Raw genomic sequence first — 20,468 nt, 5'->3', positions numbered from 1 at the left:
TTATACTAATTCCCATCTTCTCCAGATTAACTACTAATTTCCTATGTGGTACCATATCAAATGCCTTACTGAAGTCCTGATATATTAGATCACATTTCCCTGACCTAAGAAATCAGTTACTTTTCAAAGAAGATATTTAGACCAGCACAATTTGCCTTTGGTAACTCATGTTTCATCCCATTTTCATTTATCTCCAAGTATTTAATTATTCTTTCCTTTAAAATTTGTTCTAAAGACTTGCATACTACTGAGGTCTGACTAATGAGTCTGTAGTTGCCCAGATCATTTTTTCCCTTTCTTAAATATAAGTACAATGTTAACTATTCTCCAGTCACACAGTACTGTCCCACAAATTGATAGATTTATTAAAAACTTGCTACTGGATTTGAAATTTCATGTGCCAATTCTTTCAGTATTCTGGGATGGAAATTATCTGAGCCTCCCCATTTGAACACATTAATCTCCTTAAGGTTTTCTTCCTCTTTGGATGTGGTAATTTCCATTTCTATATACTCATTTTCATCAGCAATTTTACCTTCATGCTCATGTTCTTTATTATCCTTCCATTTAATTTAAACTGAATCAACTCATGATCACTCAATCCAAAATTATTTTTTATGACCAGCTCTTCTATAATATTGTCACTACTTACCAAAACCAAATCTAAAATTGTATTACCCCTTGTAGATGACTAATTGCAGCACTAATATAGACAAATGAACCTAATGGACAGCAAAACTTTAAGAATGCTAAAAATTAATCACAGTTTTTATTATTTAAAGGTGCAATTTAAAATCAAAGTCACGTGAAGCACAATATTTGAAGCTCATGTAGAGATAAATGGACAGATTCTTAACTAGTGTAAATTGGTGTGGTTCTCACCAGCTGGCCCAAATTCAACATTTTAAAAGGCATTATATACTATATGTCAAGGTTCCTAAATAAGGATGAGGAGAACTTTGCACGCTTAAGGTAATATTTCCTTCCATTTATACTTTGCAGGCACAAGCAGGCCTACAACAAAAGTATTAATTCACATCAGCAATCTGTCTTTTCATGGTGCAGGGCTGCAAAATCACCCACATATGATGGCCCTTTTACACCCTTACATCACACGGATCTTTCCACCTGCATCTACAGCTTTGAGAAATGAACTGCATATTTTTTTCATCTGCGTCACCACCTGGGAGGAAGAATTCCATCCCCTATTCCCACAGAAACCCCCTAGACAAAGCTTGTTGACTCAGACTTTGCATATGGATGAGAATTTGGTCTATAAAACTTGTGAGAAACAACTTATTTCCTATGTTATTCTTTGTTTCTTTTTTCTTTACATATAATAATATTTACAATCTGAAAGGCTAGCAGGGTCAAGGAAAGGAAAGCAATCCTATCAAGGTGGGCCCAAGTAAAAAAAGGCGGCGGGCGGGGGGTACGACTTTTATCAGTTTAACCAGTGAAAATAAACAACACATGGAAAAAAAGGTTAAACAACTATCTGAAATCAGATATCAACACGTTTTTGTTCTTAAGGAGATCCTGAAACAATTAAAAGGAATGACACACGCAAGAAACGATCAGCATATCCTTAATGTAAAACCCAAACAATGTCACTGTTGACATTCTTAATGCAGCTTACATTCCCTTAGCAAAAGCCTCAATTTTCCAAACAATTACAAACCCACAAAAGACCAGCCACTAATGACTTAAGAAGTGGGTTTGGGACCTAGCCAGATGGCATGAAAAAGTTTGCTCAGATGTTGTGAAAATCAGAGCACAGAAACTATATACTGCCCAGAGTGCCATTATACAGAAATTATACTGTGCAACATAGAGTTTCTATATAACTTAGAGACAACTTCTGTATAGAAACTAAGTAACATACAGGATTCCAACATACAAGTGCTATCTGATTTATAAATTGCACTATGTGGTCTATAACATTACATAAGCTGGTTTGTGTACATGTATGTAATACATACACACAGTCACCTGTTCTGCTAGTATATCAACTATGTATTGCACCCTTGGATTGCCAAACACAATCCAATTGTCTGATGCAGTGTTCGTTTGACCTAAAATAGTTTTACCCTACTGTCCTCCTAGTCAAGTAGTGTCCAAGAAGCTAACAAATTCACCATTACAGCTTGGCTACCAGTCCAAGTAAGGGAAACAGATATGTTTTGAATTAGAAACTCTTTATTTAAGTGTACAACTGACTTTGATAAATAATATGGCGGTTTTCAAACTTGATTTCTGTGAAGCGCCAATGTTCTGTAGTAGCCTTCTTGGTTGTCTGCAGAATGAAACATTTTAGACATCAAAGACATTTTAGACTCTAGTTAAGGTCTCTTAACATCATTTTAACTGCAATATGAATGGTACTCTTTGCTCTGTTTGATGCACCCTGTGTAATGAGTGGGCCCCCTCTACTGGCCCCACAGCAGCTAAAATCACATTTAGGATTGGGTGGTTTATAATCTCCCCAGCATAGAGCAGCCACCCCATTACTGGTCACATTCCCTCCAGAACTGAATTAAGGGAGCAGGGGTTTTATAGCCATCCTCAGAGCACAGCAGCCGCTGAACCAAGAAGGCTCTGCCTTCCCACCCACAGGAAGTGACACTGGGGAGTAAGTGGAATTTATAGCCTCTCCTCCTCATCACTGGACCAACTACTACCCTGAGAAGGCCTCTACCATTGGCCCCTCCCCAAAAGATGACATCAGAGAGTGGGCAGCTTTATTGAATAGCTACCAATGTCAAGAGAGCCCAGAGTATGAAGACACTCCTTTATAAGCAGTCTGAGATATAAGAACACCTCTCTACCATTTATTTTATTTTTTTTCCCAAGGAATGTGAAGGGAAGGATTTTATCCATCTGTAACCAATTATTTAAAATTTTATTGGTGACTTCAACCTTCCCCTGTAAATATCTAAACTGCTCACTCCAAGCAACTTATCACCAAAGAAAATAGTAAGTCAGGCATTGAAGGTGAGCTATTCAGATCACTGGCAACTCATTTTGATTGATCTGAATAGATCAATAATACTAAAAAAAATCAGCAATACGAATTTTTGTGAAATTCAATTCGATATTGATCATGAGTAAAACTTTCTACTACTGTCTTTGATCACCTGGATCAATCAGTCTTCAATTGTCGTTAAGACTGCGCCAATCACAACACGTCCGCCATTTTTCTCGCATTCTTGCCTTTCTTCTCCACATTTGTCTGAGACTTTTAACAATGTCATCTTCCCATCTTCTTGGAGGCCAACCAGGTGGTCTTTTCTGTTCTTGCGGGTACCACTCAGCAATGATTGCGGTCCACCTATTGCCCGTGAGCCGTGCTGTGTGGCCCACCCATCGCATCTTGTTATATCTGCTTTCCACGACAATATCTTTCACACTGCTGCATTCTCTGATCATTTCATTTGGGATGCGATCCAGAAGGGAAATTCTCAACATAGCTCGTTCCATTGCCCTTTCAGCTACCAACAGCTGCTGCTCTTCTCTCTTCATCAGTGCCCACGTTTCATTACCATACAGCATGGCTGGCAGCATTGTTGAATGGAAAATATTTGTACGTGTGATCTTGTCAATATTTCCTTTGAGGACGTCCTTGATGGAATTAAACGCACACCACCCTGCCCGAATCCTTCGTGAGAGTTCACCGTTCAGATCTTGGCACCTATTAACTTCTTGGCCCAAATATATGCACTGTTCCACTTCTTCGATTTCTTCTCTTGTTACAGTTATTCGGCTTTCTGTAAGACGTCTGATCGCATGTATTTCGTTTTGCAGCGGTTCATTTTCAGGCCAACCTGACTGCTTTTCTTGTCGAGTCTTTGTAGCATGTTCTGCAGTTGGTTGGTTCTTTTGGCAATTAGTACGATGTCGTCCGCGAATCTGAGATGAGATATGTCTTTGATATTGCTAGATATTAAACAATAGAATTATTTCCTTATGGTTTAGATTACTTTTTGATTTTCTATTGTTTCATTCTTATCCAAGGGTTTGTTTATTTGGGGTTGGGGGAGGGGCTTGACTTCCTTGGTTTCTTAAGTCTTACATTCTTTTAAATTTATCTTTTAAATATTAATTTTTAAAAAGAATATTTCTTTACTATTTTTGGGAATACCTTCTTCAGTGGAAAATAGTCCATAGTGGAGGTAGAGGAGAAAATGGTTGGGGGAAAGGGTAAGTTTTCCTACCATTTACTTAAAAAACATCTGTTCCTTTAAAGCTGTTTTTTTTTTCCATTTGCATCCTTTATCATCAACATCATCTTTCTCCATAGCCTATTTTCAAAGCAGCCACCTGTGAGGTTCTCCTGGAGACATAAGTGTTGGCTGGGCTGGATTCCACCACTCACTGCTTCTAGAATCACTTCCCAGGTGTCTTCAGTTCCACTTGGGAAAGCCAAGCCACCTATTCTTTCTACAGACATACAGCTGCAATTCCCAGTGACTGAAGTCAGTGGGAACTGTGGATGCAAATCTGAGAGTAGAATTTGGCTATAAATCAAAAGTTGTTAATTGTTTTGGATATTGCTTTTTGAAACAGAAGAAGTTAAAAAATGATGTAGCAAGAAAGTGTTGGTAGAAGTAGCAAGAATAGAAGGTAATCCTAGAGAGCTAAAATACCTACAGGCTTTAAGATTAAATAGACAATTTAGACAAAAAATTACTTTTAAAAAATAATCATTAAAACAAGGTGAAAAAATTATTTACTATTTTCCCAACCAACTATTTCCTTTCATACATCTGATTTATAATGGCCATATGAATATTCACTATGTAAATGCAGTGATCTGGTAATGAGACTTGTGATAGAATAACCCGCATCATAGGAGATTTAATTATAATATTACTAAACACCCAAGCACCTAATGAAAAGGTAGTTCTAGGAAACTTGTATCCAAAACATTATTACATAATTCAGCAATTAAACAACTATCTCTGCTGCTGATGGCAATTTTTGCTTGCATATCCAAATTTATGAAGATTTACTTACAGCTAGACAAATTTTGTTGTGATATACCAGTGTAAATCCAGAAAGCGAACAACGGAGTTTCTCCTAACATACACCAGTAATATAACTGAGATCAAATGTTTGCCTATTATTTGTGAAATTAGAAGTAGGGACATATAAATCTCATTTACTAAATAAGTGATTGGTAAATGGCTCAATGAAGAATGTTGTGCCTTTCAAACTCAACATATCCAAACCACTTTGACAACTACAAATAAGATATGGGTATTGCAGTGACTGTATAGTCAAATGCGTCAGTCATTATGTACTCAGTAATAGCTCAAACACAGTCCAAATAAAACCATACAAATGTCACTCCTGCCTACGGAGCTTTATAAATGAAGCAATTAAGGGGACAGCAGAGTGCAAGCAGAAGCAGCCAAATTTGCTCAAGGATTACAATGGGGAGTTCTATTTGGGCAATCAAGTTTAAACAGCAAATCTGCCAAGGCACACGGATTCTCTGTGGGATAAAACGGATTTCCGGTCCCACACTGAGGAGGAGCTAAATGGGAAAATGTTGCCTATAGCGAGGCAAGAGAACATTTGCCATTTCAATTACTGTTTTTTTTATCAATGGCTGTATTAGTATTGACCTCAGATTCTGGGAATATGTGACTAGCAAAAATGGGCTGTTAACTGCCTACAATTATGTGGTCGGTCCATCTATATTACTATTTCCAGTCTGGAGTGCTGAGGATAGCATTTTCAGAAATGCCACTAAGATACAGTATATGATAGGTTGGTGAGGAAAAGACATAGAAGAACCATTCCAGCAGACATGAAGCCCCCAAGTGTAAACTTAGTGGTGGCCAAATGTGATTACATATTTATAGTGCATTAGATAGGCAAAATTGTAGATGTGGTAAAATGGGTCACTGCTCTGTTAAATTCTATGGACTGACTGTGCTGAGTAAATGGCAGAAAAGTAAGTTCAAATTACCTCCTTGGTTGGCAATATCAGATCTCCCTGTCATCTTTGTGTCCTGGTTTGACACAGAACAAGTAGCTGAGTAACATTATAATGGTTCAGAGGAGACAATGTTGGACCAAAATTGTTATGATAGCACCAGTTTGGTTACTTTCCTCTAAACGGAGTCAGGGCCTCCCAGAGTGGGGGGCAAGTGGGGCAATTTGCCCCAGGCCCCCCACAAGAGTTTTTCGGGGCCCCTGGAGCGGGGTCCTTCACTCGCTCTGGGGGCCCCGGAAAACTCTCGCGAAGACACACACCCCCCACCGCCGAAGACCCCCAGGCCCCTGAATTCTCTGGGCGGCCCTGAACGGAGTTACTTGTTTGAGGGGAGATGTTTCTTCTGACCACAAGCCAGGACTGGCTCTATTTTTCTGCAAAATTTATGTAAAGTAGCATACATATGATCTTTTTTACTTTTTTCTTTGACCCCCTACATGGGTTAGGAAACAAGAAGATTGTGCATCTATCCAAGCAGAGAGCATGGGGGGCAGATAAGGGACTCAGTCTCTCCCACAGCACATTGGTGTCAAAGGCAGCTATGACCACAGAACGATTAGCAGAAGAAGCTCTATCAGATAAGGCAGGTGTGCACACCTGGTACCAAGCCTTTATCAGAGTGGGACACTATGAAAACTGTGGTGTATAGGAACTGGGTAGTATCAAGTGTATTCTCCATTCCCTTCAGTTTCATAAATAATGTCACCTATCTAGGAATTGCATGATACAGTAAAAGCTGTGTTATCCAGCACTTTACCAACCGGAAAGCTTTATAACCCGGCATTTCGGGGGATGGAGAGGAGTGCAGGGTGCGGACTCTGGGATGGTGTTTGGGTGTGGGAGGGGGCTCAAGGAAAGACGTTGGAGCATGGGAGGGCTTTGGGGGTGCCAGATCCAGGCGGTGTTCACCTCGGGTGGCTCCCCACAAGTGGCAACATGTCCCTGCTGCTCCTAGGTGGTGGAACAGCCATGGGGACTCCATGCGCTATCCTCGCCCCGCCCCACCCCGAGCGCTGGCTCCACAGCTTCCATTGACTGGGGACTGTGGCCAATGGGAACTGCGGGGGCAGAGGCAGCGTGCGAAGCTGCCTGGCCATGCCTCCACCTAGGAGCAGCAGGGACAGATTATCGCTTGAGGGGAGCCACCCAAGGTGAGCACCACCCGGACCCGGCACCCCAAAGCCCCTCCCACTTCCCAACCCTCTGACACACACCCCCTCCCACATCCAAACTCCCACCCTCTTAGTTAGCCAGAATTTTGGTCTTACCAGCACCCTCCATTCCCCCAACATGCCGTATAACAAAGCTTTGACTGTAAATTCATTTTTGAAACAGGGAGACATGCTATGAGCTTGCTCCATTTACTCCCTTTAAAAGTTAGTGAACCTTCTAGTGGCCCACACTGTCTTCTGTGTTTGAGAAGCCACCAGAGCCCTGAAAAGCAGAAGTGCATCCATGTAGCTAGTTCTGGCATGTTGTATATTGTTAGTGTAAATGGTTATTTGGACCCCCACTGTACCCATGTGGTTTCTTCATATAACTATGTTGTATAAAAATCAAAAGACACAACAGAAATCTATAGGTAGCTTAGTCTTAAGCCCACCATTGCTGCTAGCAACATTATGGAGAAGAATTTAATAAATCAACTCCACGGTGAATCATTTCTACCTTTCCTTACATGAGGAATAGTAAAAATTGCTTGAATCAAATATACAGTTAATGGATCCCATTGCATCAAAAATCAGCCAACCCAATCCAATGGCATTCCAGGCATTGCATCACAAGCTGGTCAACAGCATTACATTACAAAGCGGAGAGACATATACTAAACTGGGGCCCAGAAAGATACCCCTTCCCCCACTCCCCAGATTTTAAGGAATGAAGTTGATTTAGGATTTGGATTAAAAACATAAAGGATGAAGACTGCTGGGAAGTTGGGTCACTTCAGAATAACCTCACCAAATAGATGTGATAACTACTGTTATGCATAGGGAGAAAAATGGAGAACACTAATTTTTAATTGGTTTTTCAGTTATAGTTAACCATTTAAGAGTGATCAGTAAGATCTCTCCTGGGTATCACTGTTAGGAAAACGTTATTGGAAAAAGATACTCCTATACAAAGTGTAACAGGGTCAGGCCAGATGGCTACAGAAAAGTGATAGAAGATACATATATTAGCCCCAGATTAAGCAGGTCCCTTTTCTCTGAGTAAGATAATGGGCTGTTCCAGAACAATCACGAAGTTGCTGGAACCAATTAAGGCAAGCTAATTAGGACACCTGGAGCCAATTAAGAAGCTACCAGAATCAATTAGGACAGGCAGGCTAATCAGGGCACCTGGTTTTAAAAAGGACCTCACTTCAGTTAGTGAGGCACGTGTGAGGAGCTGGAAACAAGGAGCTGAGAGTGAGTAGGCCTACTGCTGGAGGACTGCAAAGTACAAGCGTTACCAGACATCAGGAGGAAGGTCCTGTGGTGAGGATAAAGGAGGTGTTGGGAGGAGGCCATGGGTAAGTAACCTAGGGAGTTGTAGCTGTCACGCAGCTGTTACAAGAGACACTGTAGACCGTTGCAATCCACAGGGCCCTGGGCTGGAACCCGGAGTAGAGGGCATGTGTGGGTTCCCCCCATCCTCCTCAACTCCCAATTTGAGACAAGAGGAGGTGATCTGGACTGTGGGTCCCACCAGAGAGAAGGTCCCTGGCCTATCCCCTGACCCACTAGGTGGGTCAGCAGAGACTGCGGGGATTGTTCTCCTCCCTTTCCCCATGCTGGCCAGTGCTGAGGTTAGCTGAGTGAATGGCAGGTTTGAGCCACTAGCGAAAGTGGCCAAACTGAGGGCTGCCGTGAATCTCTGAGGCGAGCAAATCTGCCAATAAGCGCAGGACCTATCAAGGCAGAGGAGGAACTTTGTCACAACTGGTATCAGGAGTGGGATAAAATATGCACAGTGTGGCAGAAGGAGAGTGAAAACAAAAAAAGAAAAAGGAGAGGGGTTTTTTTTTTCACCACAATGAATGACATGCTGCGAGCACTGATACAAGCCATGGCTGCCCAGCAGGAGGCTACCCATGTCCAGGCAGCCGCCCAACAGGAGGTAGTCCAGCTGCAGCAAGAGACTAATCATCTGCTGATGGACCAGACTGCTCAAGACCATGCTATGTTGCGGGAACTGGTAAAGCAGGTAAAGACCCTTACAGAGCTGAACCACGGCCATGATGGGACGCAGATCATACGGGCCATTATTGGCTGCAGAGAATGACATGGGAGGATGATGTAGAGGCATACCTCCTGGCCTTCAAGAGGACAGCCTTACGGGAGGCTTGGCCTCGAGGTCAGTGGTCTGGCATCCTGGCCCCATTCCTGTGTGGGGAGGCCCAGAAGGCCTACTATGATATGTCTGAAGAGGCTGCGGCAGACTACCCCCAGCTGAAAGCAGAGATCCTGGCCAGATCTGGGGTAATGACCACAGTACGGGCCCAGCAGTATCATGAATGGAGGTACCAGGAAAACAAAACCCCTCAATCCCAATTATATGACCTTATCCATCTCGCATAAAAGTGGTTATGAACCGAGTCCCAGAGTCCGGAGGAGATACTAGAGGTTCTGGTCATCGAACGGTACGTGAGAGGACTACAGCCAGACCTTTGAGCCTGAGTAAGCCAGAACGAACCCTCTACCTACGATGAGCTTGTCACACTGGTAGAGAGGCGAAGGATGGCAACGGAGCTGACCCAACCAGTTAAGGAAGAGGCACCCCAGGTTAAACTAGCAGCACCAAGCCCCAGAGCTCGGGCAGCTGGGCAGCCAGGAGGGCCCAGGTGGAAAAAGAGAGGGGCTGAATGACGGTTCACCAGAGGCCACAAAGAGTCGGAGCACTGAGGGGGAAGAGAATAGTGTCATTACACTGCCCAAACCAAGAGACCGGGGAATGCATAGGGCCCCATACAGATGTTACGCCTGCAGGGAGTGGGGACACATAGCTGCACAGTGTCCCAATGCCGAGGAGCCTATGCGGTGTAACCTGGGGAACTGGGCAGACCCATGCTCCCTAGTCCATCTGGTGGGGGTCACACTAACCCCACATATGTACACCAGACCAGTAAAACTAAATGGGACAGAGACCATGGTACTGGTTGATTCGGGGACTGCGATCACTCTTCTTTCAGGGAAGCTTGTGAAGCGTAGTCAGCTGCTACAGGCAAAGCGCACAAGGATGACATGCGTCCATGGAACAGTTAGTTACTACCCCACCATCCCCGTAAAAATTGAAATCCAGGGGAACACTACTGAGGTAGCAGCAGGTGTAGTCCCTAAACTCCCATACCCAGGGCTCATAGGGAGGGACTTCCCAGGATTTGGAGACTTACTCCCAATAGGGGGATTGAAGAAAGGGGGAAACCTTGAAGTTAGTGAGGCATCCACAGTAAACTGTCAACCCCCAATCTGCTCTGAAATATCCCCAGATTTGTTCTCTACTCCCAGGCAGGGTAGAAAGATGAAAAGGGAAAGAAGGGCAGCTAAGGCCTTGGGGACCCGGATCCTGATCCAGGGACAGAGGGTCACCCTTGTGGGCAGGCGGATCAGGGTAGCTGGAAAGGAGGCTGCCCTGGAGGAGGAAGCACCCAAGCCTGACCACCACGCTAATATCTCTGAACCAGGAGAGGCAACAGAGACTGGCCCCCTAGCACTCGGGCAGATTATCCCCAGGAGAGAGAATTTTGGAGGGGACCAAGCTGAAGACCCAAGGTATGACAACATTAGGAAGGAGGTGACAGAAATAGATGGGGTCCCTGTGGAAGGGAAAACCCAGGAACCAGGACCAGGCAGAGGAGGAACTTTGTCACAAAAGGTATAGTTTATTACTGAAATTTGACAGAAAGTGGCCAATGAAAATAAGTTTGCCAATGCGCTGATGTAGAAAACAAGGTTTTTGTGTTTCCAGACATTATACAAGCTACTTTCAACCACAGAAATTGTTTACTAGTTAATTTACTGACTTTAAACAATTAAATAATGCAAGTATTTTTTAGCCCAGCAAATATCAGGTACTGTACTTACTGAAGATAAGACATACTTTTTTTCACCTGTACTAAACAGGAAATAACATTTAAAGGAAAAAGGGAGTGCTAGGCCTGTCTGGATCCAAAATCAATACAATGTAGCTGAGCTCCTTTAACACCAATTAAACATGCTAAAATACAACTTGCAATAAAACTTTTTCACTAGGATGGTGGTGAAGCACTGGAATGGGTTACCTAGGGAGGTGGTGGAATCTCCATCCTTAGAGGTTTTTAAGGTCAGGCTTGACAAAGCCCTGGCTGGGATGATTTAGTTGGGGATTGGTCCTGCTTTGAGCAGGGGGTTGGACTAGATGACCTCCTGAGGTCCCTTCCAACCCTGATATTCTATGATTCTATGAACTACCTCTTGCAACTTTTTAGCTCAATTTACTTTGATAAGCTCTCTGTAACTGGTGCCTGGAGCCGGCCCTGATTTTAAAGTAACGTGAATGGTGTGAAGATTCTGACCTCAGAATCTGATATTAATCTCAAAGCTTTTGAAAATAAATGTGAAAATCTGACTCACAGAGTGTTAACAATGTGTAAAGGTACTGTATCTACTGATTGATTACCAAATTTAGGTCCTGGAAACTCAAGCAAGAGTAAACAATTTATGACGTGCCTGATAACAGTGACGCTGGATACTTAACATTCTTAGAATCCCAGATTCTAGACCCGTTACAAATTAATATTGAAAATGATCCTCTCTGTGTCACAGCAACCATTTTTTGATGTCCATAAAAATTCAAGTTCCAGCAACTTCCTGATGAATATTTTTAAATTTGCCTTCTAATTTATGAACTTTTAAGGTGCACTCACTTCACATTTTCAAGATTTTCTGAGCAACCAGAATGGCTAGAAACATCTATTATTTTTTAAATGAAAGCTGAGATCCTTTGCTGATGTGAACTTTAGGGTACATAACAGGTATATTTCACACCTGGAGTTTGTTGACATTTTGGTGGCAGGAAATTTTATCGAAACAGTTTTTTATGGGAAAATGTCAATTTCAATAAAAAATCATTTTTCTTGCAGGAAAATCAACATTTTGGCATAAAGCAAGCACTTTTGGTCCATTTTGCCTTAAAATGTCATTTTGGTTCTTTTTTGAAAAAAAAAAAGTCAAAATGATATTTTAAGTTTCATTTCTAAATGTCAGTTCAAAATCGTTTGAAACTTCTTGAAAATGGAAAATTTTCAACTGAAAAATTGTGAAAAAAATTTTTTTGTTTGAAACTTCTCAGAGTAAAAAAATTGGCTTTCTGACCATCTCTAATCCTTACTGACATTTGCAAGTTCAAATCAGTGCTTCCAACAGGTAATTAACAAACCCAAACAGTTTAACCATCCAAATGGAAGATGTGGGTGTCCTTTACAAGGTCTGAACATCACCACCATGTTAGAAAACTAGACTCCATATTGCATACTTAATTCCTTCTTAAATATCTTTCTCCATTTTCAAAATATCTTTGCCTCCTATTATTCTGCTTCTCTCCTTTGACATATTTTATCTTTCTTCATTTCCTTTCCTGGCCATGTCCTATTTTCCTGTTACTCCTGTACAACCCTAAACAGTTTGGTTTTTGGTATAACGGCCAGCCCTTTCTTTGGGCTACAGCAATGCTTCCAATTTGCGATTTTAATAGTTAATTATGGTTTCATTTATTTAATTTATTTTTAATTGTATTTGTTGCACAACATAAAAATAACTGCACTAAGTGTTGTACAGGATTTTATTTCTTTTATTTCAGAGCGTACATAAACTCTGAACTCTATAGAACTTTCTTTCATTGTTACAGTTATTGTCCTTTTGTGTTGTGGTGGCTCTAGAGCCAATTCCGTTTCTCAGACCTGTTAAAAGCGAGAAATTAATTTAAAAAAAATATGCCTCTCTGAAGTGGCAAAGACATCACCATTTTGTGCCTGGGTTTTAATCATAATTACCTGAAGACAATGGCCTCAGACCTCCCTGTGTTGGCTTTGTGCCTGTGACACTCACCATGACCAAAACCTCAGATACCACAGGTGTGGGGACCTCTGTTGGTGTCAGTCACACTTTGCATTCTGCTAATGCCAGCCTTAGAGAAACTGAGAGAACTTGTCACTCCCATAGTGCTCTGGAGCATGTCTGCTGGCCTAAAAACAGGAACCCAGACAAAACCTTTTAAGATTTTTGGAACAAGCCGTGTAAAGTAAAAAAAAATGGCAGCCATTGGGTAGACAGCTGTCAAGAGACATGCAAAGCTCTTGCTATTCTCTGCTTGACTGGGAGTATGGGAAAGGTCTAAACTCCTTTCTCTTAGCTCCTGCATTGGGTTCCTCTGCCACCTAGTTTTTTCAGAACAACTCCCTCCAGGCACTGACTTTGAATGAAAATACTGGTTTACTCTAAATCAGTTAAAGACTGGTGACAATGTTACCAAGTGGAAGTTGAGGATCGGCTCCAAACATGAATGTGGAAAGCATAGGCAAGCACTTGAACATTGCCTGATGCGGTGCCATCTGTCAGCAACTTGTACTCTTAAGGAATTATTCGAGACAAGTGACAACACCCGGTCTTGGCTGCAGCTTTGGTGCAACAAGCTATGATGATGACCTCTGCATTCAATATATACTTGCAGCAAGCTCTGATTGGCTTGAATACTGATCTCTGAAGTGATCTGGGTTGCACTGAAAAGGTGCTTCAGTGAAAGGGACTCAGGTCAGTTTAATTCTGCGGCTGCTGCAACCCATACACAGGATAGAAATGGTGGAGAAGCACTATGCAGGAAACAGAAGTGGTGGAGAGAGTAAACAGAGGAAGAAGAGAGGGAAAAACTGCACATCTATACAAGAATTCCCATTTACGGATAACCTTCCTCCATCCTCTGCTTTCTTTGTCTCTCTCTCTCTCTCACCACCACACAAACACAGCAATCAGCACTAATAGCACAACAGCTCTGGATGACCAATTTATTTTCTAGTGGCTGCCTTGGTCCATACATCAATACTCCCATTCTATCATTTGCTTTTGATCTGCTTTAAGTAGGGAGAAAAAGGGAACTTTTTTTGTCTGCTAAACCCTTGGCATCAATTATGACCTCAAAACAAAGTGCTGAGTTACACTAGACTTAATCCTGAACCAGTTCCAAGTAGGATGTGCCCCTTTTTGCTTGAGATAGGAACTAAAGTGAAAACTAGCACCAAAGTATCCCCAACACCTCGCTTTGGGTTTCTCTGTGTTGTGTTAGCATGGAACAGATATACTACAGGTCCAAGATTTCACATAAACAAGTTTATTCAATAATTAGACTTTAACTACACTTTCCATTTCCTTCCTGATGGTAGGGATGGGGAAACCCAGCCATCACCCTGAACTGTTTATAAGGAAAATGGTTGGGCACACATTTCTACTGCATACAGCAAGTGGGAAAAAGGGAAAAGAAATGCTAGACCCCCAATAAGTTTTCATGAGCATATCTGAAAGTGGGGGTGAATCAAAACCACTTCATTGGGTCACAGAAGAAGAACCACCTGAAGTTCCTGCTAATATGCACTGCCAGCCCGCATAATACTTGCCAGCCCACTGTGCAAAGCTCCGGTTTGTAATTAATGTCCATGTTGGAGTCAGGTAAACCTAACAATTTTTTACCATTTACTGTGTCATAGACACAACCGGTCTGTTAACTTCATAATCCTACTGGGTATGATTATTACCGGATGTGGAATGAAAAGCAAACAGGTAATGTGAATAGGGAATCCATTAAGTACAAGCTAAGACCTATACTGCTATGAAAGAAAACTAAAAAGGTTATTTACACAAATATTAAGAGCTGGCAACAAGAAGTCAGTGGTAATCAAATGCTTACATTGCCCTTTTATGTGTGTGTATTTTACCATAGATAGGATGTCTCCTCTCAATGCTAGAATAATACCTGCTAAGAATCACTGAAACCACTTTCAAGTGTGCACTTTTGTTCCCCCTTTAATTGCTACATTTAATTTTTCCTTCATTCCCATATTTATCAGTTGAGTTGGGTAAGGGTAAGAAGCAGCAGTTCCTCTTCAAAGCTGCTTGAGTTGTGGGGAGGGTAGAAAAGAGACTTGAAAATGAGAATCATCCACTGTCGTTCCTCCTCCTGACCTCCTCTTCCTCCAGGAAACTTAGGATTATAAAAACGATCATATGGATATAATAAAAGTATGACAGAGTTGAAGAAGGTGGGGGGGACACATTAGTGATGGCACTTTCACAAATGCAGCTTAAAGAACAGAGGTTTCTGGCTGGCATGGTTGTTGGGTGATAGCACAGTCCCCCTCACTGCCTAGGCTAACAGCACCTAGGAGAACTATAGTGGTAGCAAATTCAGCCCCGGTAGCCAGGGCCAGCCTTAGGGAAAATGGCGCCCTGGGTGAACTTTCTTTGGCACCCTTTAAGTACTGCTCACCCAGCAGTCGGCGGCCGCCCAGCAGGCAAAGTGGCAGCAGGTGGAGCGGCAGCAGAGCTGCAGGTGTCATGCTGCCTGGCTCCTGCCCCGCAGCCCCCTTTATCCCCTCCTCCCACCCCCTACCCCCAGGTGGGCACGTCTAGTCTAGATGCGATAAATCGACCCCCAAGCCCTCTCCCGTCGACTCCTGTACTCCAGCGCCGCAAGAGGCACAAGCAGAGTTGACGGGGGAGCGGCAGCAGTCAACTCACCACTGTGAAGACACCACGATAAGTCAATTCCTCCCCCTCCCGCCCCAGTGTAGACCAGGGCTAAGTATCCCCTACCTCAGGAATTGCAGGATAGATATAACTTGCATCCTTTTACTTACAATTGTTTGTTCTTGTGTATATAGCTATGCAACTGTTATGATTTTTTCTGTGTACTGAAATTTAAATCTCTGAGAACTTTTCTGTTTACTTTGGTTCTCTCTTGTTGTTTTTCCTTAACCTAAACTAAACATTTAGACCAGCACTGACTCTCTGCTCTTTGAGTTTGGTGGAACTGAATCAGCCTGTATGCTATTTACCAACCACTTACTCTGACAACTACTATTTCTTCTGGTGAAACAAAGGATAGAGTGTAAAAGTCCTGTACTGACCAGTGTGCATATATGATTGTTAATATGCCTTTGAAAAGCTCAGATGACTAAGAGAAGTTAAGCTTAATTAAATTCTAGTTCAGCTGGCTGAATTAAAGTTGGAATGTCAGGCATAACTGCAAATTGCCTTGATTTTACCATTTTTAAATTTCATTTTTAATATTTCTAAAACATATTAAACCAATAAGGCATATCTATACTATTGTATACTAACAAAGTCATGGAATTAATACTTCCTGATAAACAGAAAGGAAGGCATGGATACATTACTGGATACCATTCTGATAATGTTTTAAATATATTATTAACACTTGACAGGTTATTTGTAGGAACACTGAAAGCAAACTATTACCTAATAGTCTCTCTTTATATGACTAGTGAAATAACATTTAAAAAAAAGAGAGTACATTCTGCCCCCCTCTCCCCCCATACTATAAACGCTGTCAAGAAATCAGAGGGTATAGAGAAAGGATAAACATCATCATCAAAATGTTGGAGAGACTGCCATTTCAGGAAAGCTTAACAGTACTAAATACCAAGTTTACATAACTTGACCAAATGAGGACTAAAGTTTGGGGTGGGGGGAGATAGTAAAAATAAGATAGGTAGTGCTCTGGGGATTACATAAACTGATACTGTTTGTGGTAACTGTCTAGAGCAAGGGTGGACAAACTATGGCCCAGGGGCCACATCCAGACCTCCAGATGTTTTAATCTGTCCCTCGAGCTCCCGCCTGGGAGCCCCACTCCGCGCAGCTCCCAGAGGCAGTGGCATGTCCCCCCTCTGGCTCCTATGTGTGGGGGCAGCCAAGGAGCCCCTGCACACTACCCCCACTCCCACAGCTCCCATTGGCCAGGAACCGCGGCCAATGGGAGCTGCAGGGACGGTGCCTGCGGACAGGGCAGTGCGCAGAGCTGCCTGGTCGCGCCTCTGCATAGGAGCTTGAGGGGGGACATGCCACTGTTTCGGGGAGCTGCTTGAGGTAAGCACCCCCAACCCCTACCTGCACCCCAAACCCCCACCCCAGCCCTGATCCCCTCCCACCCTCCAAACCACTTGGTCCCAGCCCAGAACACCCTCCTGAACCCCCAACCCCTCATCCCCAGCCCCACCCCAGAGCCTGCACCCCCAGCTGGAGCCCTCACTCCCTCCGCACCCCAATCTCCTGCCCCAGCCTGGAGCCCTCTCCCACACCCTGAACTCCTCATATCTGGCCCCACCCCAGAGCCTGCACCCCCAGTTGGAGTCCTCACCCCCCAATTTTGTGAGCATTCATGGCCCGCCATACAATTTTCATACCCAGATGTAGCCCTCGAGCCAAAACGTTTGCCCACCCCTGGTCTAGAGATATTTCATAGAATCATGTTTTAATTCTAAACAGAATCACAAGATGTAAATGAAATCAGGCCATTCTTAGACTCTTAGAGCCTGAAGCTTTGATTTACTCACTTTAGGTCAGGTTATGCATGGCCCTTATGTAGGTGTACAGGATGTTTATAGGATGTGTGCAAAGAGTCATACCCAATGAAGCTCACATAAAGTACAGGCACAACTGCAGTCCTTGCACTTGGGAGCACACTAAGATTACTCACTTCCTATGCCTTCAGGGTACACAGATCTCCAAAGCTGATTAAAGACATGACCTTTCAGAAACAAGCGCAGTTTTTCCAGTGGAGCAACAGGATGTGCAATGTATATTTACCAAGCCTTGGCAAAACTCATTCATAGCATACAAACAAAATAGCATAGAAGTTAAACTTGATAACACTAACCCTCTACTACATTTTCCTTTACTTACTTGAAAGATAAGAAACACTCTTATCTATATTTCCCAAACAATATTAGTTCACGTGCCACTTTCTTAAAAAATTGATATTTGAATTACCATATGTAAATTTCTCCTTTTGCGCACATTTATTTTAGGTCTTCACAAGCTTGATTTAAGTATTTCCAGACTCTACCATAAAATAAATGTCTAAGGAAGCCCAAAATGTCCAACTATAACATCCTCTTTAAACACTGCAGGATTTTAGATAGTTATCTAAAAGAAACACAGTTAAGCCACCATGATTATTACTTATATCCTTCACTTTATTCAATTGACAGGAAACAATTCTTTGAGTCATAATGTCTGTTTTCATCTATTTTGGTTAGTACGTCTGAGTTGTGTCAATGGGCAGTTGTTTTCACTTGTTTTATAAGTTTGAAGTTCTTGTTAATTCTTATCTGGATTATGGTTGAACACGAGCCAAAGGCTTAGCTGGAAGTAGGGGGGGTTAACTGGGCACCAATCAGCTTCAACTCCACAAAGACTCTTGCTCCCCATCAGATCCAGCCCCTTTCGAAGCAGGGCTCCTGGATGCCTGGTGCATCCTGAATGTCCTTAGTCCAGTAGCCAGGCTTTTATCCACTTGACCCAACCAACCACCCACCAACCATCCAGGTGTTGCCAATTCTCATTATTTTATTGTGAGTCTCATGATTTTTGGTATATTGCTTAGACCCTCAGCTCCTAACTCCTAGAATCAAGAGATTCAAGAATTGTCCACTCTTATGTAACAGATTTTCTTATATAAACTCAAGTCAGTCAGTGTACATTTTTGAGGTGCGTAGGTATGAGAGCAACCAAGCACAGCATAATTGAAGGAATGATGGAGAAGTGTAAGGCTTCTGAAATGAGGACACATATGTTTGACTTGTCAGGATAAATTTTACAACACGAACATAAGACGACTCAAATTGAGCTAATCTGAAAAGTTTTTGTTTCCCTGCAGAAAACGTTGACTATTAAGTGTAAAACAAACAAACAAACAAAAGTTTCCAGCCCACAACTTTTGGTTTAAAACCCAAAATTTTGATTTATAAATGCCTTCATGGTGCCTTCATGGGCACTATAGTTCAAGTGCCTCATGTCCTCATACCCCTCTGTGTGCCAGGCTCCCTGACTAGAACTTTTTTCCTTTGGAAAATGCCAGTTCTTCAAAATTGAAACGTTCCTTGGAAATATTTTTGTTGATACTAGGCAAGTTGACAAACTGGCCAGCTTACCTACTTGCCTGCGTTCTTGCCAGCCAACCAACAGGAGCCCCTGGGGTGTGCAATGAACTCGGCCTTACTTGCAATGAAGCATGCAACCACCTAGCTAAGTTGCACAGACAATGCTGGTGAGAAGCAAGAAGGCAAAGTTAAAGTTGTTCTTTCTATATTTGTTGAGTAATGCTAGACTTATTGATGTTTTAGTTTATTTTGAAATAGTGTTCTACTTAGGTTGTTTTTATATAAGGTAGATAGAGCACATAGTTACAAGTTTAACTCTATTTTAACCTAGTCTTTTGTCTAGATTTCACTCCTTTTTTCAATCCCCAACAAGCATTGGTGTTGCTGAGGTTGTTGGCTCTTCTCCAAAGCATTCATCCAAATCACTGGACTCTGACTGAACACTTTCTTTCTTTTTATTCCTCACTTAAGGTGTTAGTGTGAGAACAGAAGTCAGGGACAGAGCCTAATGCCAGAAACTGGATATGAAATGTACAATGTGTATGCAGACTAAGAATGTCTCTTGAGAACTTTCTCTGGACCTTGCCATTATACTAAATATCCCTATGCAAAATGTTTGCAAAAAAAGAAGTTCTTCCTGAGTTTGAAGTTTGTCTGTGCTGAGGCCAGAATACTCATATACAGTGTGAAAGTCTTATCCACACCGGGGTCAAATTCTGTTCTTATTAAACACTAGAGAATTTTGCATTGGAGAAGTAGCAGCAATAAGCAGTTGTCTTTTATGTGGGAGGGCCTGCCATTGGAAGGGAATGCAAAGCCCACTTTAATGGCTTACACAACTATTTGCTAGACAGTGGAACAGTATTGGCAATCAGAATTCTATTTCAGGCTCGGGGGGAGAATGGACTAGAGGATAGAGCAGTGGTTATAGACAGAATATCTGAACACACAGATTTGGCATGTTCGTTCTGAAAGGCAGTTTGGTTAAATGGGCCTTTCATATTAGAGCTCTAGGTTTTTACCCAGTTGTGCCAGTACTCGTTTTGTGCAATCTGTTATCCCATCTGTAAAATGGGGGTGAATGATGATTGTTTGTGTCTTGAGAGGAATACGAATGAGGCCTTGTTCAATAATAAGACATGTGAAGGGCACAATTAGTTCTTGTTAGTGGAAGAGTTGAAACTAAACTTCATGGTTGCCTCCTAGATTCTAATCCAATGCTTTTCAGCCAAAGGTTATTTTTCAGCTACTGCTTTGCCTCTCTACAATACCGGATCATGTAAGGATAGAAAACATGCTCAATGTTCAGAGAGTTCCAAGGGAGTAAGAAGTTCA

General features: G+C 42.3%; 1 protein-coding gene across 1 annotated transcript in view; it reads left to right on the top strand.

Moving 5' to 3' along the window:
- Positions 1-9,019: 9,019 nt before the first annotated feature.
- MUC6 (mucin 6, oligomeric mucus/gel-forming) overlaps positions 9,020-20,468 on the top strand; it is a 107,587-nt gene continuing 96,138 nt past the window's right edge. Inside the window, exon 1 of the mRNA XM_065594051.1 lies at positions 9,020-9,190. Within this exon, the coding sequence (XP_065450123.1) occupies positions 9,020-9,190 (171 nt within the window). The remainder of the gene's footprint in view (positions 9,191-20,468) is intronic.

The sequence above is a fragment of the Chrysemys picta genome, chromosome 4, assembly GCF_011386835.1.
Source record: "Chrysemys picta bellii isolate R12L10 chromosome 4, ASM1138683v2, whole genome shotgun sequence".
NCBI lineage: Eukaryota > Metazoa > Chordata > Testudines > Emydidae > Chrysemys > Chrysemys picta.
This window is presented reverse-complemented; position numbering and strand designations above follow the sequence as displayed.